The sequence below is a fragment of the Mustelus asterias genome, chromosome 22 (genome assembly GCF_964213995.1).
Source record: "Mustelus asterias chromosome 22, sMusAst1.hap1.1, whole genome shotgun sequence".
In the NCBI taxonomy this organism is placed as follows: Eukaryota; Metazoa; Chordata; class Chondrichthyes; order Carcharhiniformes; family Triakidae; genus Mustelus; species Mustelus asterias.
This window is the reverse complement of record NC_135822.1, coordinates 10,411,416-10,436,340: the sequence shown is the minus strand read 5'-3', so window position 1 is coordinate 10,436,340 and position 24,925 is coordinate 10,411,416. Positions and strand designations below refer to the sequence as shown.

The window sequence follows — 24,925 nt, the reverse complement described above, 5'->3', positions numbered from 1 at the left end:
CATGCGTGGACCAAGAGAGACAGGAATCCAGCATTCTGAAATGTAAGATGATCATCTATATCCTTTCTTCGTCTGAGAATCTTCAACCCCGACCTGCTGGTTGCTACAGAGTCATAACAGCACAAAAGGAGGCCATTTGGCCCACTGGGTTCTCGATTGACCAATCCAATCAGACCCTACCCCTGCTCTGTCTCTCCCTCTCTCTCTCTCTCTAGCCCTTTATTTCCCTCAAGGGCCCATCTGATTTCCTTTTGAAATCGCGCATCATCTCTGCTTCCATCACCCTGGAAGGTAGCAGCATTACCACTCGCTGCGCAGAGCGGTCCTTCCTCACCTACTGTCCTCTATCTCTTACCCAGAACATATAACCTGTGACCCTATAGCCCTCGTACCATTAGCTGATGGGAACCACATTTCTTTGTCTACTTTATCGAACGCATAATCTTCTACGCCTCTTATCAAATCTCTCCTCAATCTCCTTTGCTCCAAGGACAACAACCTCCAGCTTATTTAAGAATGTTAGCAATTAAGAGCAGTTTGCCAATTACTACGACTCTCACCAATTTTTACAGACGCACCATAGAAAGCATCATTTCCAGATGTTTCATAGGTTGGCACGGCTCCTGCTCTGACCAAGACCACAAGAAACTACAAAGGGTCGTGAACGAAGCCCAGCCTTCCACCCACTGACACTGTCTATACTTCCCACTGCCTTGGAAAAGCAGCCAGCATAATCAGGGACCTCATACACCCTGGACATTCTCTCTTCCACCTTCTTCTGTCGAGAAAAAGATACAAGAATCTGAGGTCACGTACCAAGTGACTCAAAAACAGCTTCTTCCCTGCTGTCATCAGGCTTTTAAATGGACCTATCATATAGTAAGTTGATGTTTCTCTACACCCTAGCTATGAGTGTAACACTATATTCTGCACCCTCTCCTTTCCTTCTCCCCGACATACCCGATGAATGGTATGCTTTGTCTGTCGAGGGAGTGCAGCGAAGGTTTACCAGGCAGATTCTGGGGATGGTGGGACTGATGTATGAGGAGAAATTGATTGGGTTAGGATTGTTTTCGCTGGAGTTCAGAAGAATGAGGGGGGAAATCTCATAGAGACTTATAAAATTCTAACTAGACAGGGTAGATGCAGGGAGGATGGTGGGGGAGTCCAGAACCAGGGGTCGGGGTAGACCATTTAGGACGGAGATGAGGAGACATTTCTTCACCCAAAGAATGGTGAGCCTGTGGAATTCATTACCACAGGAAGTAGTTGATGCCAAAACATTGAATGTATTCAAGGGACGGATAAATATAGCATTTGGGGTGAATGGGATCAAAGGTTATGGGGAGAAAGCAGGATTAGGCTATTGAGTTGGATGATCAGCCATGATCGTGATGAATGGCGGAGCAGGCTCGAAGGGCCAAATGGCCTCCTCCTGCTCCTATCTTCTATGTTTCTATAGCGTGCAACAGACAATACTTTCCACTGTATCCCAATACATGTGACAATAATAAATCAAATCATGTCAAAGTAGCCTTTTATCTCAGTTTTAAAAAAATCAAATCTATTCCAACGCATGTTTCTTAAATGATGCTTCCCTGGCCTGGAAAACATTTGATCATTTATTCAGATTTGTTTTTCTTTTCCAAAAAGGCCAACAGGTTTTTTTAACACCACATTGGGGGACAATTTGAGCTGATCTTTAAACTCGCAAATTTCTATTCTGCCCTCAGATCTCCAAGTGGCATCCGAAATTAAATCTCTCTTCTTCAAAGATAAGTAACAGTGATTGTCGCTGGCCCAGCTGTTCACACGGCTCCTGTTTGTATTGCCACCCACAACACAAATTTCAGGAAGGACACAAAAGGAATCAAAGGAATCAGTTGAGGCCCTTTTACATTCGCAGGAAAATTTATCATCAAGCAAAGTGTCACTCATATTTTCAATTTGATCGCACGCCAGTTTGCAATGAAAGTGCTTCTGACTGAACAATAAAAGCCCTGATTAATCTCTATTCCAACCGCAGCGACGCTGATCGCCGAGTTCTCCCTCGCTTGGTTTAAAGCTGTAGCACTAGATTGTACCTCTTTCGCAGAACTCTCCCTCGCGCCCCATCGGGCACTCGCACTTCGCTCCGCCTTCGGGTAGCACCAAGCATTTGGCTGATGGGTGGCATGGGTTGGGGTCGCACGGGTTGTGCTCATCTGCACAGGTTGGTCCTGGAAGAGTGGAGTGTTAGACAGAATTAACGATCCGTTAGCATCTTACAATTCGAATCTGCGTGACGCTCGTTAGCAAACACGAAAGGGGCGATGTTATCGGCTTGTCAAGCCGGTCGATCAGCGTGGCGGGCCGGTAGGATCCCGAGGGAGGTAAAAAACCCGGAGTGAGATATCCCCCAAGGTGCAGTAACTGTGTACGCATTACACAGTGCACTGAGAGATCATGCACATGCGCAATGGCGCTCTCTAGCAGTCAGCAGCCGGCTTCCCAGTGAGAATAGACTCTGTCCATTTTCCCCTTCTGGCGGGAATCACACTTTGCCTCACTTTTTTCTCGAAGTGGCATAAGATTTTAATTTTTTACTTGCTGAAAAAATGGGCACAATTCTCTCGCATTTTCACTCTCGTTCAGCACTTAGAATTGTTTTGGTAAGATCGTCCCCGGAGAATGTTTTAAAGTAATAATGAGGGAGGTAGCAATCCATGGTGATTCTTAGTCGCAGTGACTCTTGCACATACTTTTTATTGGGCAGCTCAGGATTTGGCAAAGATCAGTAAATTATTGATCTCTCACCTAGAGAATGTGGAATTGTGAGAAATCTGACCCAGAGAAAATAAAACAAGGATGAAGGAACGTATTTCCTGCTCAAAGGACATTTTCTGCATGCTTGGTCCTTAAGGAACTGTGTGGAAAATGTTAGTGTCTGAAAATGCAACACTTTTTCATTTTTGACCCTCAAAAGCAGCACCCAACACTGTGCCTGATCCGGCGGGAATGGGGAGAAATTCCGAATAAGAACACGGGAATTAGAGTAGGCCACACAGCTCCTTGAGCCGCTCTATCATTCACTAAGACCATGTTTGGTTATCTATCTCAACTCCACATTCCGCAACCACCAACCCCATTTATAGCTTGATTCCTTGGAGTTAGTTTTTGAGGTAAGCTTTGATCCATCACTCCCAGGCAATGTGTCTCAACCCAATTTTTTTATTATTCATTTTGCTTTAATTTCATTTCTTCTTTTCATCTCATTCATCCATTCTTATCACCATTTATTCTTATTTTTACTTTTCCACATCTGAAATTTCGTTATGCATCTTGTCTCCAACCTCCACCCTGGGGCCAATGGGCCACATTCTTCATATAGTCCCCAAACAATCTGTACCTTTGTTCTACCATTCATACATTCCGATCACTTAATGGACGCGTTTAGCTCCTTTTCCAGCCTTTTTCATTATCATTTACATTCCCTTTTTCCCATTGCAGCTCCCCACCCTCATAGTATAAACCTTGTCTGATTTTCTTTGCTTTCAACTCTGGTGAAGGGTCATCCCAGACTCGAAACGTTGGCTCTATTCTCTCTTTACAGATGCTGTCAGACCTGCTGAGTTTCTCCAGCAGTTTCTGTTTTTGCCTCAACTCGACATTGGTGAGGGCTTGAACCTGCACCAATACATCAATTGATCCATATCCACATCAAACAGTCAGGAATATAAGTCGGGATTTTCTGTCCTACCCAAAGTCAATGGAGTTTTGGCTCCTCGCCGTGACTCCCATGGTGGGCTCCGCCATGGAAAGGCCAGAAAGTCCCACCCACAACTTCAGTTACAATTCATGTCAGACTACGCAGTGAGCCGATATTTACTAGAGATTTTTTGGGTATACTTCAAGCGGAATGGCACAGTAGCACAGTGGTTAGCACTGCTGCCTCACAGCACCAGGGACCCGGGTTCAATTCCTGGCTTTGGTAACTGTCTGTGGCGTCTGCATGGGTTTCTTCCGGGTGCTCCGGTTTCTTCCCACAGTCCAAAGGTGTGCGGGTTAGGTTGATTGGCCATGGTAAATTGCCACTTAATGTCAGGGGGATTAGCAGGGTAAATATGAGAGGCTATGGGGATAGGGCCTGGGTGGGATTGTGGTCGGCGCAGACTCGATGGGCCGAATGGCCTCTTTCTGCACTGTAGGGAGTCTATGATTCTATGAACCCACATAACTAACAAGGGCAGACTTTTCACCCCCCTCACTTCGTGCGACATCAAACCGAGGCTCCCTTGACGAAAGGACAATGTCGTAACTAACTGCGACATAAGGGACATTTCTTCCAAACGGGGAGACATGCAGAGCTCGGAGACTCAAAAGTTTCAACAGATTGAGTCATGAGTATCAACACGTATCAGACTTTTATTTTTACTCGCATGCTTTGATGGATTTTCTGTTAGCTCTGTGCTCACACACTCAGAAAGCCATCATCATGCTCAAGTGATTCCAAATCTACGGCTTTTGAAAAATGCACGCTGACACACTTTCTGTTTGTCTGCTGCTGTTGTGTATTCTCTCCCCAAAGGGGACTTGTCCCATTTAATTAACAGATTAGCGAGAAGCAAGGACTGAGGAAGGTTTTGGGCAAGCTTAGAGCTAGAGTTTAACTGGTTGAACTAGTTATTCAGCTACGACTACCCTGGCTAATAAGACATTGGTCTCCAGGGTTGTCTGGAGCTAACTAATGGGTGACAGGGTGAACGGGTGACCGGGTGAATGGGTGACCAGGTGGCCGGGTGACCAGGTGGCCCGGTGAATGGGTGACCGGATGGCTGGGTGACCGGCTGAATGGGTGACCGGGTGAATGGGCGACCGGGTGAATGAGTGATTAAGTGACTGAACAGCCCGAGCTTACAGGTAACGAACGGGTCTAGCAAAAGGTTTTGTGAATGAGTCTGGCCCATCATCAGCAGCACCATGAACAAAGAACAGGACAGCACAGGAACAGGCCCTTCGGCCCACCAAGCCTGCGCCGACACCTGAAAATATCCAGGCAATGTGGATTAAACCTTCAGCTCTTTGCCTACCCTCTGTCTCTCCATTCCTCAAATCAACAAACTAGGCTTTACATCCCTGTCCTTTGGCCCTCCCACGAGTGATGATAACCTGGGTCCACAGGGCAATATAAATGAATGCAGCATTTGGGACCTCTTGGGCTGGTGGAAGCAATGCAGTGCAAACACAGCGGGGCCGGATGGGGTCAGAGTTCGACCCAGTGCGGCCAAATCTCTTCATTCTTTCACGCTGCCAAATTCTACAGGAAGTAGGATTGAATCAGCCGCCTCCCGCCTGTGGCTGTGCAAACTGAGGCCTAGATAATCCCACCCGTCAAAAACCTGCAGCTGTGGTTACCTCCAAAGTTCAGGGTACTTGCGATGCACCAAGACTGGATCTTGGTGGAAATGGGATCAATAGTTTACTTCGATGTTTCCCAAAGATGGCAGAGTAGTTTGGAAAGCAACACAAGAAAAAAAAACAAACGTGAATTTTTCCTTTTGTTGTGGTAAATTTGGCCAGGCCGGCCAACCCCACATGAAGGAGCTCCTCAGAAACCCTGAAGGAGTCCTCACCAGGGCAGGAGACCCAGCAGTGCCACAAATGGTCTGGATACCTAGGGGGGGGGAGGGGGGGGGGGGGGGGGGGGGGGGCGCGAGGGGAGGGGGGCGGGGGGAGAGTTTGCTCAGGGTTGCAGCAAACGGGTGACTACAAGAGGCTGAGAGGTGAGCCTGCAGGTTACTGACACATGGGTCAGGAAGCTCGGGGGCGTCAGGAGAACGGGGACTTGCTGCGAGTTAAGTGGTGGACAGCAGAGGATTGGATGACCTCAGAGTTAGGGAGGTTAGAATGCAGGATCCAGCCAGCAGTGCACTGAAATAGTCACGTCTAAGAGATAACAGCGGCATAATGGGGGAGGCGATGGCCTAATGGTGTTATTGCTAGACTATTCATCCAGAAACTCAGCTAATGTCCTGGCGACCCGGGTTCGAATCCCACCACGGCAAGTGGTGGAATCTGAATTCAATAAAAATCTGGAATTAGAAGTCTAATGATGACCATGGAACCATTGTCGAATGTCGGTAAAACCCATCTGGTTCACTAATGTCCTTTAGGGAAGGAAATCTGCCGCCCTTACCTGGTCTGGTCTACACATGACTGCAGAGCCACATGTAGGCCTGACCAGGTAAATTGACTCTCAACTGGCCTCTGAAATAGCCTAGCAAGCCACTCAGTCCAAGGGCAACTAGGGATGGGCAATAAATGCTGGCCAGCCAGTGATGCCCATGTCCCACGAATGAATTTAAAAAAAAGAGGGTTTCAGCAGATTCCAAATGCAAAGATTTTAAAAATCTGAACAAAAACTCAACACAAGTACAGAAGGTGGCTGCATTAGGGGAGGCGATGGCCGAGTGGTATTATCACTAGACTATTAATCCAGAAACTCAGCTAATGTTCTGGGGACCCGGGTTCGAATCCCGCCACGGCAGATGATGGAATTTGAATTCAATAAAAAAAATCTGGAATTAAGAATGTACTGATGACCATGAAACCATTGTCGATTGTTGTAAAAACCCATCTGGGTCACTAATGTCCATTAGGGAAGGAAATCTGCCGTCCTTACCCGGTCTGGCCGACATGTGACTCCAGAGCCAGAGCAACGTGGTTGATTCTCAACTGCCGTCCAAGGGCAACTAGGGATGGGCAATAAATGCCGGCCCAGCCAGCGACGCCCATGTCCCATGAATGAATTAAAAAATTCAGTCCCTCAACAAAATCTCATTAAGAATCCTTGAAAAAACTATTTTGACCCCAGCTGTGTATGGCATGAAGAAAGTTCATTTTCTTGTCTCCGTAGCCGAAGTGGTTACCTGAAAATCCGCTGACACATTCACAGTGGAACATCTCTGCCTCCTTCATGCGGCACTTGCCGTGATTCCTGCAGGGGTTGGGTTGGCAGGGGTTATTCCCACACTCTCCAACCCCGCTGCCATACAGGACATCGTTGCCCGTTTCCTCCAGATCATAGACTAGGTTATTAACATCCAGCAGTCGAATGCAGCCCTTCAGCCCCTTTGTTGCTGCTGTTCGCTCCGTAACACTGGAGAAACAAAAAGAGTATTTTTTTCTAAAGCCCAGAGCACTCCATAAACCAGACAACTGACACAATGGGAATAGCGCGGCTATTCAACATAACATTCACAGAGGGAAAAAGACGCAAAGTACACTGGATGCTGCAAATTTTAAAGAACATTCTAGAAACCACTCAGCAGATCAGGCATCAACCCTGAACGGATGAACAAGAGTTCATGGCAGGAATTCTCTGGACTCTGCTACCTGCGAGAATGGAGAATTTGGCGCTCAGCCATAACCTCCATTCATAGCGGTGGGACTGGAGAATCCCAGCCGCGGGGTGAGGTCGGAGAATCCCAGCCGCGGGGTGAGGTCGGAGAATCCCAGCCGCGGGATGAGGTCGGAGAATCCCAGCCGCGGAGCGAGGTCGGAGAATCCCAGCCGTGGGCGAGGTCGGAGAATCCCAGGCGGGGGGCGAGGTCGGAGAATCCCAGGCGGGGGGCGAGGTCGGAGAATCCTAGCCGCGGGGCGGGGTCGGAGAATCCCAGCCGTGGGCGAGGTCGGAGAATCCCAGGCAGGGGGCGAGGTCGGAGAATCCCAGGCGGGGGGCGAGGTCGGAGAATCCCAGCCGTGGGCGAGGTCGGAGAATCCCAGGCGGGGGGCGAGGTCGGAGAATCCTAGCCGCGGGGCGGGGTCGGAGAATCCCGGCCGGGGGGGGGGCGAGGTAGGAGAATCCCGGCTGCGGACGAGGTCGGAAAACCTCTGCGTGGGAAACCCACGCAGACATGAGGAGAATGTGCAGATTCCGCACAGACAGTGACCCAAGCCGGGAACCAAACCCAGGTTCCTGGTGCTGTGAGGCAGCAGTGCTACACACTGCGCCACCACTGCCGCCCATGACCCTGACGAATTGACCTTTACCTAGCGGAGGCTGAACACCAACTCTGACACCCCCTCTGTCCTCCCCCGAAGCATGGCCCCACCACTAAACATCAAGCATTCGGCACAGGGCCAAGTGACTCTCATGGGACGCTTACAACTTTTAAAGCACTTCTGTATCACACTGACTCGAAAAAGAAGAAGGGGTGCTGCACCAAATTGAAGTTAGCATGTCAATCCACCGCAGATGAAGCCTGCACGCCCCCAAAACGTGCACCTATCCTGTTCCAGTATTGTCTGGGCAATCGTTAATGGCGGGATTTTATGGCCTCGCTGTCCCGAAACTGTAAAATCCCGCCCGCGGTCAATGGGCTCTTTCACGTTCCCCCCCCCCTCGCCCACTCCGATTCCCATGGGGGGGGCAGGGTGGTAAAATTCCGGTCCATAAGGGGCGCTTACTGAACCTGTTCTGAGATTTGAGTTACCAAACAATATTAGACATACACTTTGCGATATCAACTGTGGTTATACTCAGCAGCAGAAGTTTACGGGCCACAAAGTTCTTTAGCAGTGTGGTCACTGATATATCATAGGAAATGTGGCAACCTAATTGTGCATAGCAAGATCCCAGAGACAGCATTTTTGTTGGGTGGCACAATGGTTAGTACTGCTGCCTCACAGCACCAAGGACCCGGGTTCAATTCCGGCCTTGGGTGACTGTCTGTGTGGAGTTTGCACGTTCTCCCTGTGTCTGCGTGGGTTTCCTCCGGGTGCTCCAGCTTCCTCCCACACTCCAAAGATGGGTGGGTTAGGTGGATTGGCCATGGTGAATTGCCCCTCAGTGTCAGCGGATAAATATGTGGGGTGATAGGGATAGGGCCTGGGTGCGATTGTTGTTGGTTCAGGCTCGATGGGCTGAATGGCCTCTTTCTGTACTGTAGGGGTATGATGATAATGACCAGATTCTGGTCAGGATATTCTTCATTGAAATAGTGTTACATCCACATTACGAGGGCGGACAAAGCTGCAGATTGTCTCACCAGATAGGGCAAGTGTTTCTCCAAACATGAGGACAATCTTTAAGTGAAGGAATGAAAACAGCCAAGCTCACAATCTAAACAGACGTTTCGCCACCCGGGGAAAGTAAAGAAGACTTACAGTGTCATTTCGTCCTCTGGCGCGCCTCCCAGGAACAGGTCTGTGTCCAGGTTTAGTCCGTCCGTTCCAGCCGGGCTATCCCCAATCACGTGTGGTTCACCGTCCACCGATAGCATCCCGCTGCGTCGGTTGCGATTCACGACCACTTGGTGCCATTTCCCAGGCTCTATCCGCCTTCTGCTGATGATGACACCGGTTCCAGAGCCAGTGTTGAACCTGCGGGGATTGAGGGAGAGGCAAGTCGACTAAGGGCAGTGCTTGGAAACAGGTTGAATATTCAGCATCAAGCAGCGTCTCAACTCTTCAGGCGCCGGTTGACTCGGTTGACTGGCAGCAATGTTGCATCAACTTTGAACTCGAGATCAATTTCCCTTGGTTTGTTAATACTTCTGACGGACAAACTCCATTACTCACACTGGTCTCAGGAAAGTAACAGTTAGGGACAAGAACTTGCAAGAACATTTCACAAACAATTACGAGGAAGATAAATGCTGAGCTGGAAAGGGAGAGGTTAAGAACAATGACCGACATCTTGAACAAAAAGATTGGTTTTGAGGATGTTGTTAAAGGTGCAGAGAGAGGCGGTGAGGCTTAATGTACCAAGCTCTGACCTCATTTATTTCTCCCCCAGGCTACGCACGAGTACACGGAGGGAAAGGTGCAAATATGATTTCGCAGCCCAGCCAACGGTAAAGGCTAACAAGTTAAGGTTGCTCGAACTGAAGGAAAGATTGCTCTGTGCTAAGTTCAAGTTTCTGAAATGCTGGAAGACCATGAATCCTGGCAGATGGGTTAACTTCAAACTGCGGCATTGGAGGGCACAAATGCAAATTTGCTGCACATAATGAAATGGTTCATTTCCCCAACCCCGAGCAGTCGATATCTGGAACAGAATATGAAGAAACATGGAAACTAGAAGCAGGAGAAGGCCGTTCGACCCTTCAAGCCCGCTCCGCCATTCATTATAAGAAGTCTCACCACACCAGGTTAAAGTCCAAAGGGTTTACTTGGAATCACGAGCTTTCGGAGTGCTGCTCCTTCATCAGGCGAGCGGAGAGATGAAGGAACAGCGCCCCGAAATGATTCCAAATAAACCTGTTGGACTTTAACCTGGTGTTGTGAGACTTCTTACTGTGCCCACCCCAGTCCAACACCGGCTCCACATCATGGCCGCCATTCATTTTGATCATGGCTGATCATCGAATTCAAGATCCTGATCCCCCCCTTCCCCCCATATCCCTTGATTCCTTTAGCCCCTAGAGCTATATCTAATTTCTTCTTGAAATCAGACAACGTTTTGGCCTCAACTACATTCTGTGGCAGTGAATTCCATACATTCACCACCCTCTGAGTGAAGAAATTTCTCCTCACCCCAGTTCTAAAAGGTTTATCCCTTATCCTCAAACTATGACCCCTGGTTCTGGACTCCCCCACCATCGGGAACATTCTTTCTGAATCTACCCCGTCTAACCCTGTAAGGATCTTACAAGTTTCTATGAGATTCCCCCCTCACTCTTCTAAACTCTAGTGAATATGATCCTAACCAATTTAGTCTCTCCTCATATGATAGACCTGCCATCCCAGGAATCAGTCTGGGAAACCTTTGCTGTACTCCCCCTATAGCAAAGACATCGTTCATCAGCTAAGAGGCCTGGTTATAAAAGGGACTGAATTTGTTCTTTATTCATTTGTGGGATATGGGCATCGCTGGCTAGCAAGCATTTATTGCCCATCCCTAGTTGCCTGAGGACAATTGAGAGTCAACCACATTGCTGTGGCTCTGGAGTCACATGTAGGCCAGACCAGGTAAGGACGGCAGATTTTCTGGTGCTTTTCTGGTTGGCAGTTGGTGACCAGTGGCGTGCCGCAGGGATCGGTGCTGGGGCCTCAATTGTTTACCATTTACATAGATGATCTGGAGGAGGGGACTGAATCTAGGGTATTCAAGTTTGCTGATGACACGAAGGTGAGTGGGAAAGCGAATTGCGTGGAGGACGCGGAAAGTCTGCAGAGAGATTTGGATAGGCTGAGCGAGTGGGCGAGGATCTGGCAGATGGAATATAATGTTAGCAAATGTGAGGTTATCCACTTTGGAAGCAATAATAGTAAATTGGAGTATTATTTAAATGGAGAAAAATTATATCGTGCGACTGTGCAGAGGGACCTGGGGGTCCTTGTGCACGAATCGCAAAAACTCAGTCTGCAGGTGCAGCAGGTGATCAAGAAGGCGAATGGAATGTTGGCCTTTATCGCGAGGGGGATAGAATATAAAAGCAGGGAGGTCTTGCTGCAACTGTACAAGGCACTGGTGAGGCCGCAACTGGAGTACTGTGTGCAGTTTTGGTCCCCTTATTTGCGAAAGGATATATTGGCCTTGGAGGGAGTGCAGAGAAGGTTCACCAGGTTGATACCGGAGATGAGGGGTGTAGCTTATGAGGAGAGATTAAACAGATTGGGTCTGTACTCGTTGGAGTTTAGAAGGATGAGGGGTGATCTTATAGAGACATATAAGATAATGAAGGGGCTGGATAGGGTAGAGGTGGAGAGATTCTTTCCACTTAGAAGGGAAACCAGAACAAGAGGGCACAGCCTCAAAATAAGGGGGGGCCGGTTCAGAACAGAGTTGAGGGGGAACGTCTTCTCTCAGAGGGTAGTGAATCTCTGGAATTCTCTGCCCATTGAAGCGGTGGAGGCTTCCTCGTTGAATATGTTTAAATCACGGGTCGATAGTTTTCTGATCGATAAGGGAATTAGGGGACATGGGGAGCAGGCGGGTAAGTGGAACTGATTCGCTTCAGATCAGCCATGATCTTGTTGAATGGCGGGGCAGGCTCGAAGGGCCAGATGGCCTACTCCTGCTCCTATTTCTTATGTTCTTATTTCCTCCTAAAGGACATTAGTGAACATTAGGACAATCGTTTCATGGTCATCAGTAGATTCTTAATTCCAGATATTTTTATTGAATTCCAATTTCACCATCTGCCGTGACGGGATTCGATCCCGGCTCCCCACAACTGAGTGTCTGGATTAATAGTCTAGTGATAATACCACTAGGCCATCGCCTCCCCATGAATGTGGAAGGGATAATGATGTATAAGGAAACGGGGTAAAACTTTTAGGACTGAGATAAGGAGGGATTTCTTCACCCAGAGAGTGGTGAGCTGTGGAATTCGTTACCACAGAAAGCAGTTGAAGCCAAAACACTGTATGTTTTCAAGAAGGAGTTAGGTTTAACTCTTGGACCGAAGGGGATCAAAGGACATGGGAGGGGAAGGTGGGATCAGGCTATTGAGTTGGAGGATCAGCCATGATCACAATGAATGGCGGAGCAGGATCGAAGGGCTGAATGGCCCACTCCTGCTCCTATTTTCTACGTTTTTTTGTTGGAACACAAGGAAAGTCAAAGATGAGGGAACACTATCTGGATATTGAGACTCATCCTATAATGTGTTAAATTTCCCATCAATACCATTCAGCTGAATTTTAAATAATCCAGATGTTTTTGTCTTTACCACCATCTAATAGATTATTTAAAACATTTATTACCCACTGAGACACCCTGAAGTAGTTAAGATCTGGTGTTCTTGTCTTATGGTAGTCGTTACCTGTGGAATCTTACTGGGTAAATTAACATATAAAATGTAATATTTACACCAATGCCTTGGGAACTGAGTCAACATTTCGAGGACCAAGATAAAATTTTATTTTATATATTCGTTCATCGGATGTGGGTATTTAAGAGTCAACCACATTGCTGTGGATCTGGAGTCACATGTAGGCCAGACCGGATAAGAACAGCAGATTTCCTTCCCTAAAGGACATTAGTGAACCAGATGGGTCTAACAATGGTTTCAAGGTCATATCCAGATTTTATATTGAATTCAAGTTTCACAATCTGCCGTGGTGGGATGTGAACCCAGGTCCCCAGAGCATTACCCTGGGTCTCTGGATTACTAGCCCAGCAACAGTAATCCAGAGACCCAGGGTAATGCTCTGGGGACCTGGGTTCAAATCCCACCACGGCAGATGGTGAAACTTGAATTCAATATAAAATCTGGATATGACCTTGAAACCATTGTTGATTGTCGCAAAAACCCATCTGGTTCACTAATGTCCTTTAGGGAAGGAAATCTGCTGTTCTTATCCGGTCTGGCCTACATGTGACTCCAGATCCACAGCAATGTGGTTGACTCTTAAATGCCCTCCACTATGCCACTGCCTCCTCCTTGGAAGTGTACATTAGGGACTACACAATGGTTTACAGTGGGATAAGCATGTATGTGATGTCCATGGTTATAACTGAGTTTATATTTTTATAAGGTGAATGATTTACAATGGAAGGAATGATCTGCTTACTTCATGCTATACATTATTTTAGAATTATCAATTAATTCAACCGTGGCAAACAATACGTTTCTTTCTTTAAAGAGAAATGCACAATTTACCTGAGCTCCACGCGACCCTTTACAAGGGCAAGGGAGATGAAGTCTTTGCCTTTCTTCTGTCCATTATACAACAGTAACCCATCCAGGTCAGAGGCACGGAATTCTAGGCTGATGCGCACGGTGTAGTAAGCCTTCATAGTCTTAAATGCCAAGTAAGACTTGCCACCAAACTCAGGTAGATGGTACACAATTGCTGCACAAAATTAAATAGGTCTTAGAGTTTCAAGTATGAGCACTGACTATGATTTCTGAACAAGAGACATTTTAAAAAATGACAATTAACAACTTGGTTAACCAAATAGTTTATATTTTTAAAAATCCCTTCAAACAGTTTGTATAACAGTAATAATTTATAGTTTAAAAAATTTTTTTACCTCGTTGCTTCCCTTTTTAAAATAATTTAGTGGTAGGCAACCCATAATCTCTTTGAGGTTACTCTTTCACAATAATCCTACACAGAGAAACCTTTAAGAATTATATATATAGAATCATAGAATTTCTACAGAGCTGAAGAGGCCATTCGGCCCATCAAGTCTGCGCCGACTGTCTGACAGAAACATCTTACACACCTCACCCTATCCCCGTAACCCCACATAATCCCCCTAACCTACATCTTGGGAAACTAAAGGGCAATTTAGTGTGGCCAATCCACCTCTTTTGGACTGTGGGAGGAAACCGGAGCACCCGGAGGAAATCCACACAGACACGGGAAGAATGTGCAAACTCCACACAGAGTGTCGCCCAAGGCCGGAATTGAACCCAGGTCTGCGGCGCTGTGAGGCAGCAGTGTTAACCAGTGTGCCGTCATACAAATCATTTATGGGATGGCATGGGCATTAATTGCCCATCCCTAACAGCCCTCCATTTCAGAAGGCATTTGAAAGTCAATCACGTTGCTATTGGATCTGGAATCACATGTAGGCCAGACCGGGTAAGGATGGCAGATTTCCATTAGTGAACCAGATGGGTTTTTACAAAAATCAACAATGGTTTCTAATAATCATCATTCGACTTTTAATTCCAGGTTGTTTATCGAGTTCAAATTTCACCATCTGTCATGGTAGAATTTAGGCAGCACAGTGGTTAGCACTGCTGCCTCACAGCGCCAGGGACCCGGGTTCAATTCCGGCCTCGGGTCACTGTCTGTGCGGAGTTTGCACATTCTCCCCGTGTCTGCATGGGTTTCCTCCGAGTGCTCCGGTTTCCTCCCACAGTCCAAAGATGTGCAGGTTACGTGAATTGGCAATGCTAAATTGACCCTAGTGTCAGGGGCACTAGCAGAGTAAATATGTGGGGTTACGGGAAGGGCCTGGGTGGGATTCTGGTTGGTGCTGACTCGATGGGCCGAATGGCCTCCTTCTGCACGGTAAGGATTCTATGAATCCAAGTCCCCAGGGTCTCTAGATTACTAGTCTAGTGACGATGCCACTACATTGCCACCTCCCCATGCATGTATCAGGCAGCTGTAAATTTGGGACTTGCGGACAGCACACTCCCTCCTTAACTGCAGCGTACTTTACAAGCAGATGAGCCCCTGTATCCTTCACATCCCTTAAACCAGGAGCAGAGGTGATATAATGAAACATGACATCATTTACACACTTCACTCTGGGAGATTTACAAAACCAACAGAGAAAAATACTGCTCCAGTTTCATAATAGCAAAACAAAAATGATGACCATGTGTTCAAAAGGAAAGGCATTTACTGTAACAGTAATGAATTACATGTGCCAATATTGTATACGCAGCTTCTGAGGTAATAACTAGGCATAATGTGAATTTCAATGCAAAACACAGCAGATTACTCATCTGGTACCGTAATCACAATGCCACCATCTTTTATCAAGAATGGAAAATGACAATATGGCATAATTCAATCACAGAGTATTTAAAACATAGACATTTATTCAGCTATTTAGAAAACGCTGGAAAATCTCAGCAGGTCTGGCAGCATCTGTAAGGAGAGAAAAGAGCTGACGTTTCGAGTCCCAGATGACCCTTTGTTATAGAAATCATAGAAACCCTACAGTGCAGAAGGAGGCCATTCGGCCCATCGAGTCTGCACCAACCACAATCCCACCCAGGCCCTACCCCCACATATTTACCCACTAATCCCTCTAACCTGCGCATCTCAGGACTCTAAGGGGCAATTTTTAACCTGGCCAATCAACCTAACCTGCACATCTTTGGACTGTGGGAGGAAACCGGAGCACCCGGAGGAAACCCACGCAGACACGAGGAGAATGTGCAAACTCCACACAGACAGTGACCCGAGCTGGGAATCGAACCCGGGACCCTGGAGCTGTGAAGCAGCAGTGCTAACCACTGTGCTACCGTGCCGCCCCTGTGCTACCGTGCCGCTTTGACAAAGGGTCATCTGGACTTGAAACGTCAGCTCTTTTCTCTCCTTACAGATGCTGCCAGACCCGCTGAGATTTTCCAGCGTTTTCTCTTTTGGTTTCAGATTCCAGCATCCGCAGTAATTAGCTTTTATTCAGGTATTTATATGTCCCAACCACACAAGAAAATATAAAGGATACCATTAGATGCAAAGGGGGAGCATGAGAATCTATGGGACTGGGGAACTGTGACGAACCAAATATCTCTTTCAAAGCCCTGGCACAGGAGTGATTCTATGGAATTGATATAGTTTATGACTTGCGGGGCAAATACAGTGCCAACAAAGGTGTATGTTGTTCACTTAATAACGTAACTTAATAAAGGACTGTGGTTATTCTCTTAACTTCTACGTTCTTTAGATTTCTTCAAAGAACAACAACATTGACATGGAGAAATGGTTCCATCTTATACACATTCAGTGAATATACTTAATACAAGCACAACAAAAGCTGGATTAGGCTCTGACATGCAATGGCACAGAGTGGGTGCATGATTGCTTCGCAGCAGAGACGTTACTGTCATTAGGGCGGCAGGGTGGCACAATGGTTAGCACTGCTGCCTCACAGCGCCAGGGACCCGGGTTCGATTCCAACCTTGGGTCACTGTCTGTGCAAACTTCACACATTCTCGTTGTGTCTGCGTGGGTTTATTCCGGGTACTCCGATTTCCTCCCACCATCCAAAAATGTGCGGGTTAGGTGGATTGGCCATGCTAAATTGCCCCTTAGTGTCAGGGGGACTAACAGGGCAGATACGTGGGGTTACGGGAATAAGGCCTGGGTCGGATTATTGTCAGTGCAGACTTGATGGGTCGAATAGCCTCCTTCTGCACTGTCGGGATTCTACGAACACAGCACTCAGCCATTCGTCACTTTTCCACACCGAAGTAGCATTGTGGTTGGGGGGAAGGGTCAAGAGCCAGATGTGGTTTCTAGCGGCATGCATGTTAGCAAGGTTGCAGGTTCAATCACTGGGCTATGCTAAGATAGTTGATCACATGGCATTGTGTGTGACAACATGGTGTAGGCAGCCTCCTCCGTAATACCTTAGCGTAATGTGAATTTCAATCCAAAACACAATTGATGTCAGGAAGTGTGGAAACCACTTTAGCAAAGATTTGGCAGCTTGCTCAGGATCAGATTTGCTTTAATTCTTTATTTATTTTTCCATGGGGTGTGGGCATCGCTGGCAAGGCCAGTATTTGTTGCCCTTGAACTGAGTGCTTCATGATTGTCACGCATGGCAATGCTTGGATGTAACAAATTGCCACATAGCTCTGGGCTCACAGGAAGGTTGGGGGCATTGAGGCGGGGCTGGGAATGCCTACTGCCCCCATTCTCGCTTTACATGCACCGATCCTGACTGGACATGGGCGATTATGGATGTTAGGTGAAGGGAGAATCCGGATTCAATTTCCTTCTGTCAAGTTTCCTGCCTCACAAATCGTAGAATTTGTACAGTGCAAAAAGACACCATTCGGCCCATCGAGCCTGCACCGACAACAATCCCACCCAGGCCCTATCCCTGTAACCCCATGGGTTTACCTTGCTAATCCCCCTGACACTAAGGGGCAATGTAGCATGGCCAATCCACCTAACCCGCACATCTTTGGAGTGTGGGAGGAAACCGGAGCACCCGGAGGAAACCCACGCAGACGTGGGGAGAACGTGTAGACTCCGCACAGACAGTGACCCGAGGCAGGAATCGAACCCAGGTCCCTAGCGCTGTGAGGCAGCAATGCTAGCCACTGTGCCACCGTGCCACCCAGCTCAAAGATGTCTAATGACCTGGTTTACAAAACACCAGAGGGCCTCCTAAACTTTACACCAGTCAAGAAGCCAACCTCATTGGGAGAAATGAAAAACTGGAGGGAACGCGGGTGGGATTCTCCTGCTGCACTCACCCCAAAACCGGAGAAGCCCGCCCGAGGTCAATAGACCTTTGCATGGTCTAACCCCGCTCTCTACGATTCCCCTGGCGGGCGGGACGGGAGAATTCCCCCCCCCCCCCCCCCCCCCGCCACTCCCCCATGTTTTTAAGGGAGGAAAAAAAAGTCTCATCCTTCAACTCATTATGCAGAAAATAAGAAGACCGCCAATGCCTTACTTTGTTCACAAACAGCTCCTCCCCTTCCAGCCGGACAACTGCAAGTGTAATCCATCCCATCATCTTCGCAGGTCCCTCCGTGGAGACAAGGATGGAGATCGCAAGGCTTGCGGGAGTAGAGATCGAGCAGCTTGTCCTTCGGGATATGGGGCCTCCTGGTAGTGGCTGCCTTTGTTGTGGTTGCCGGGGTAGTGGGCAGCCCCTTGGCCTGCTGGTGGGCTTTCGGCCGTCGGGTGGTGGTGAGGGGCCGCCTGGTAACTACCAGGGGGAGGGTGACCAGCGTGGATGCGGTGGTTACCGGAATTGTTGTGGCTGCCGTGGTGGTGCTCGTCGTGGTGAACAGCACTGGTGCCAAATCTACAACAAAAATCAGACCCCACACACACAAACTAAATTAAACCACCTTTCCCATAATGGACGGCCACAGAATTTAAAACATCCTGATAAATCACATTTACATAAATCTGTCAAATGTTAATTACAACAACCACCATTTATATGTCACCCTGTCAAAAAATAATAATTGTATCCACACAATAATGTACTTTTTAAAATTAAGAATATATTTTTCCACATACAATTCAGATCCATATATTACTATTCCGGTAATTTAATTCCTACAGCATGCATTTTATAGCTGCATTCTATATTGGTTTCTGTTTGAGCTATACACCTTCCAGGAAGGATAAAAACTTGTCCTAGTGAAAAGGGAAGAGTGGGCCCCTTTATCATTCACATGATAGGAAAGGCAATAGCAAGACAGTGTAATAACACCAACGCAAAGATTAATGGGCCCTCAGCTTTTAAGGGAAAAACAAGATTTAAGAAACATTCCCTCCTCCCCAGATCATTTGGGTGGTTTAAAGGTTAAGCAATGAGCTACATTCACTGCAAGGAATGAACATAAATCACAACCACTAATGCACAGGGAGGTTCTGCAATTCATAGTTCACAACTCATCTCTCGCTCCCTCACTAGTCACCAAAGCCTCAATTATCAGTACAAGATGACAATGGGTATTTCTTCCACGTTTCTACCAAGAATAATCAATTCAGAGCCAATGGCCTACGCAAGTTTGTGAATTAGCATACAATGTATAATCCCAGCCAACCAACACACGGTGGCACAGTGGTTAGCGCCGCCGCCTCACAGTGCCAGGGATCCCGGGTTCGATTCCCGGCTTGGGTCACATTCTGTGTGGAGTTTGCACATTCGCCCCATGTCTGCGTGGGTTTCCTCCGGGTGCTCCGGTTTCCTCCCACAGTCTGAAAGGTGTGCAGGTTAGGTGCATTGCTAAATTCTCCCTCAGTGCACCCGAACGTGCAACTAGGGGATTCTCACAGTAACTTCATTGCAGTGTTAATGTAAGCCTACCTATGACACTAATAAATAAACTTTAAACCTATCTGCAATTGTTAAAAGCCCTGAGCACATAAAGGTGGCAATACTGCATTCACCTGAAAGACTGATGGACGAAGCATTATAGAATCCCTACAGCGCAGAAGAGGCCATTCAGCCCAACCAGTCTGCACCGACTCTCTGACAGAATATTACCCAGACCCTCTCCATTACCCTATCCCATAGTCCCACATATTTCCCATGGCTAATTCCCCTAACCTACGCATCTTGGGACACTAAGGGGCAATTGAGAATGGCCAATCCACCTAACCTGCACATCTTTGGATTGTGGGAGGAATCCGGAGCACCCGGAGGAAACCCACGCAGACAAGGGGAGAAGCTGCAAACTCCACACAGTCATCCAAGGCCGGAATTGAACCCGGGTCCCTGGAGCTCTGAGGCAGTGGTGCTAACCACTGTGCTGTCCTAGGTTCAAACAAAACACTGGGGTACATTGCTATAGAACAGCACTGAAAAATGTTTAATGTATTTAGGGAGTTGAAAACTACCTTGGGCGATAGTCCAAAACGGGATCTTTTGGATCATCTGCCTTATTTTACACAGTGCCTTATCTTCAATTCCAGTGATTGCAATGGAAAATTGGTTAGACCACACTTAGAGCTTAATGTGATCACATCTAGATTCCACGTTACAGAGAGAATGTAGAAGCACTGGCAAAATAGCAAAAAGCATTTCCATGGATAATATACCAGAACTGAAAGTCTAGAACTATCCAAAAAGCAACGAGAGTGAGAAATGACCTGATAGAGGTCTTTAAAATGAGGGAGTGCTCAATACTTGTTGTCTGTACTATCAAAAGCCACAGTTTGTACATTATTTATGGTATTATTTATAATGTAGCTGCCAGGGTACAAGTGTTGCTTGTGTGGTGACACAAAGGGGAGTGTAACTGACAGAACTAAGTCATCACTCTTGATGGATACAATTGCAAGCATAAATGGAATAATTTGAAATATGTAAATTCAGGGGAAAGTGCTTTTAGAAACGTATTTGGAGCATGGAAGAGACAAATAGCAAAAACACTAACATTACAGTGTTGCATCCTCCCCAAAAAGGGTGCTCACCATGGAAGTGATATTGATTACATCCACAGACATAGGGCAGGATTTTCCACGCCCACCGCAAGTTTTCCATTGACCATAAGTGAGATCTTCCAGTCCCGCTACAATAATCTCTCCCTCAATGTTAACAAAACGAAGGAGATAGTCATTGACTTCAGGAAGTGCAGTGGAAGACATGCCCCCATCTACATCAACGGGCACGAAGTAGAAATGGTCGAGAACTTCGAGTTTTTAGGTGCCCAGTTCACCAACAACCTGTCTTGGCCCCTCCACGCGGACACTATAGTTAAGAAAGCCCACCAACGCCTCTACTTTCTCAGGAGATGAAGGAAATTTGGCATGTCTGCTACAACTCACACCAACTACTAGAAATGCACCATACAAAGCATTCTTTCCGGTCGTGTCACAGCTTGGCATGGCTCCTGCTCTGTTCAAGACCACAAGAAACTACAAAAGGTCGTGAATGCAGCCCAGTCCATCACTCCATTGACTCTGTCTACACTTCCCGCTGCCTCGGAAAAGCAGCCAGCATAATTAAGGACCCCATGCACCCTGGGCATTCCCTCTTCCACCTTCTTCCTTCTGGAAAAAGATACAAAAGTCTGAGGTCACGTACCAACTGACTCAAGAACAGCTTCTTCCCTGCTGCCATCAGACTTTTGAATGGACCTACCTTGCATTAAGTTGATCTTTCTCTACAGCCTAGCTATGACTGTAACACTACATTCTGCACCCTCTCCTTTCCTTCTCTATGAACGGTATGCTTTGTATAGCACGCAAGAAGCAATACTTTTCACTGTATATTGACAAGTGACAATAATAAATCAAACAAATCAAAAGTCGACGGTACTTTATGTGGCTTGCCCATCCTACCACCGGGTTACCCTCGGCAGGGGGTTGGAAGCGCAGTGGGGGATGGGGGGGAGGAGGAGGAGAGAGAGAGAGAGACAGGTGGAAGCGGCGGGGGGGGGGGGGGGGGGCCCACCTTTGGTGGGACTGGAAGATCCCGCCTGGTGGTAAGGGCGGCAAAATCCTGCCCATAGATTCCTGGCCCGTGCAGTAACAGCAAGTGTAGCGCAAAACCATTATTGTCTTCCCTCCCGAAGTGGACCTCTGGCCTCACTTTGGCTTTGACATTACATCAGCAAAACCCAATGGTCAGCCAAGTGGACTTCCCCACAGCTTGCACGTACTGAGAAGCTGGGTCTATTTACCTTCCTGCCACCAGAGGGTGGTAGCAGTACTCCCTCTCTCTCATTCACTTCAACCTGGCGAGCACTACCTCACTGCAGCTCATCATATGTTGCGTGGAACTTTCCAGAGAATTTTAGCCAATAAAACGAGAAAACAGCTGTTCCAGTTATCAGCCAAAGCTCTGCGGAGGTGTTCCTTTCTTATTTAAAAAAAAAGAGGAACATCTGCAGAGCACAGTTTGATTATGATGAGGTTGTGTTACCCAGGACACGTTGCAAGATATGCTAAGCTTCCCTGATGGGTTACAAATATTAGCATTCCAGCAAGTTGTATTTCTCCACAGTGTCGTACGGTATGGTCTGGAACACTTGGCAGAAGATAGTTTTCATTAGCCATCTTTTAAATTAAAAAATGGATAATCATTCCATTAATAGGTTGGCAAAGAAGATACATATATACAACTCAAATGGACTCAAAAACAGAAAGAAATATTACTGATCATTACCAGGAATTTTATATTCTACAACTTAAAAAAAAGTTTACAGTGTGGTATCCAAGGCAGAGAAACTATGGTGGGGAGTCCAGAACGAGGGGTCATAGTCTGAGGATAAGGGGTAAATACTTTAGAAGATTTAAAGTTTATTTATTAGTAACATAGAAATACAGAAGATAGGAGGCCATTTGGCCCTTCGAGCCTGATCGTCCAACTCAATAGCCTAATCCTGCTTTTTCTTCATAACCTTTGATCCCATTCACCCCAAGTGCTATATCCAGCCACCTCTTGAATACATTCAATATTTTGGCATCAACTACTTCCTGTGGTAATGAATTCCACAGACTCACCACTCTTTGGGTGAAGAAATGTCTCCTCACCTCCGTCCTAAATGGTCTACCCTGAATCCTCAGACTGTGACCCCTGGTTCTGGACTCCATAGAACCATAGAACCATAGAAAATTACAGCTCAGAAACAGGCCTTTTGACCCTTCTTGTCTGTGCCGAACCATTTTTTGCCTAGTCCCACTGACCTGCACTTGGACCATATCCCTCCACACCCCTCTCATCCATGAACCCGTACAAGTTTTTCTTAAATGTTAAAAGTGACCCCGCATTTACCACTTTATCCGGCAGCTCATTCCACACTCCTACCACTCTCTGCGTGAAGAAGCCCCCCCTAATATTCCCTTTAAACTTTTCTCCTTTCACCCTTAACCCATGCCCTCTGGTTTTTTTCTCCCCTAGCCTCAGCGGAAAAAGCCTGCTTGCATTCACTCTATCTATACCCATCAAAATCTTATACACCTCTATCAAATCTCCCCTCAATCTTCTACGCTCCAGGGAATAAAGTCCCAACCTATTCAATCTCTCTCTGTAACTCAGCTTCTCAAGTCCCGGCAACATCCTTGTGAACCTTCTCTGCATTCTTTCAATCTTATTTACATCCTTCCTGTAACTAGGTGACCAAAACTGTACACAATACTTCAAATTCGGCCTCACCAATGCCTTATATAACCTTACCATAACACTCCAACTTTTATACTTGATACTCCGATTTATAAAGGCCAATGTACCAAAGGCACTCTTTACGACCCTATCCACCTGTGACGTCACTTTTAGGGAATTCTGTACCTGTATTCCCAGATCCCTCTGTTCAACTGCACTCTTCAGAGTCCTACCATTTACCCTGTACGTTCTTCTTTGGTTTGTCCTTCCAAAGTGCAATATCTCACACTTGTCTGCGTTAAATTCCATTTGCCATTTTTCAGCCCATTTTTCTAGTTGGTCCAAATCCCTCTGCAAGCTTTGAAAACCTTCCTCACTGTCCACTACACCTCCAATCTTTGTATCATCAGCAAACTTGCTGATCCAATTTACCACATTATCATCCAGATCATTGATATAGATGACAAACAACAATGGACCCAACACCGATCCCTGCGGCACACCACTAGTCACAGGCCTCCACTCAGAGAAGCAATCCTCCATAACCACTCTCTGGCTTCTTCCATTGAGCCAGTGTCTTATCCAATTTACTACCTCCCCATGTATACCTAGCGACTGAACCTTCCTAATTAACTCCCCCACTATCGGGAATGTCCTCCCTGCATTTACCCTGTCTAGTCCTGTTAGAACCCAGAAGAAACCCACGCTGACACAGGGAGAACGTGCAGATTCCGCATAGATTGTGACCCAAGTCGGGAATGGAACCTGGGTCCCTGGCACTGTGAGGCAGCAGTGCTAACCACTGTGTCACCATGCCTGCCTAGAACTGAGGTGAGGAGAAATTTGTTCACCCAGAGAGTGGGTGGAATTCACCACCATAGAAAGTAGTTGAGGTCAAAACGCTGTGTGATTTCAAGAAGAAATTAGATATAGCTCTTGGGACTAAAGGGATCAAGTGATGTGGGGGGGGGAAGGAGGGGATCGGGATATTGAATTTGATGATCAGCCATGATCAAAATGAATGGGGGAGCAGGCTCAAAGGGCCGAATGGCCTACTCCTGCTTCTAGATTCTATGAAGATCTCTGGTTGAGGTTTTGGTCTGTTTTATTGAGTCTTGGTTGCGACGGCTTTATTGAAAGGTTTGGCTCCTGGCTGTTTTGCTTGTGAGGTGTCAAGTCAGTTCAGCTGTTCCCCAAAGCAAAAAAAGCCCACTGTTGTCCAACATACCAGCCCAGCCATGAAAGACCAATGGGCACCCTAACCCAGAGAGAGAGAGATTCTTCATCGTTAGCGGTCAAAGAATGAACACAGAAATGTGCGGAGAAAGAAACAATGACGGAAAACACATTTACCAAAGTCCACGATTTTGATGTTGTTCTGTTCTGGCTTCTTCACAACGATAGACTTCTTCTTGGAGAGCCTTACTTGCTGAATTAGAGCCCTTTGTACGTCACGGGAAGTGTAGGTCGTTCCTGGGAAAATGATAAAGCAGAATATCGATAAGTGATAAAACACCGGAACAAGCCTATTAAACGTTTCCTCTTATCAACCCAAATGAGGGGCAGGCCCATATTGTACTTACTTGGATCAAAGTGGACTTCAACAGTAGCACGCACAGAATTGCTCGCTCCCAGGCCACGGACTCGGACACTCTTAAAATCTCTCTTGATGTTCGAGTTTCCCAAGAGTTCTTCCAGCTGGACAGAGTTGAG

General features: G+C 46.9%; 1 protein-coding gene across 1 annotated transcript in view; it reads right to left on the bottom strand.

Annotated features, from left to right (window-relative positions):
* Nucleotides 1–24,925, bottom strand: part of agrn (agrin) — a 582,383-nt gene that overhangs the window by 47,167 nt on the left and 510,291 nt on the right. The window contains exons 21-27 of the mRNA XM_078238727.1: nt 24,796–24,910; nt 24,566–24,685; nt 18,098–18,454; nt 13,593–13,785; nt 9,148–9,363; nt 6,909–7,138; nt 2,085–2,219 (exon numbers count right to left, since the gene is read on the bottom strand). Coding sequence (XP_078094853.1) covers nt 2,085–2,219; nt 6,909–7,138; nt 9,148–9,363; nt 13,593–13,785; nt 18,098–18,454; nt 24,566–24,685; nt 24,796–24,910 — 1,366 coding nt within the window. The remainder of the gene's footprint in view (nt 1–2,084; nt 2,220–6,908; nt 7,139–9,147; nt 9,364–13,592; nt 13,786–18,097; nt 18,455–24,565; nt 24,686–24,795; nt 24,911–24,925) is intronic.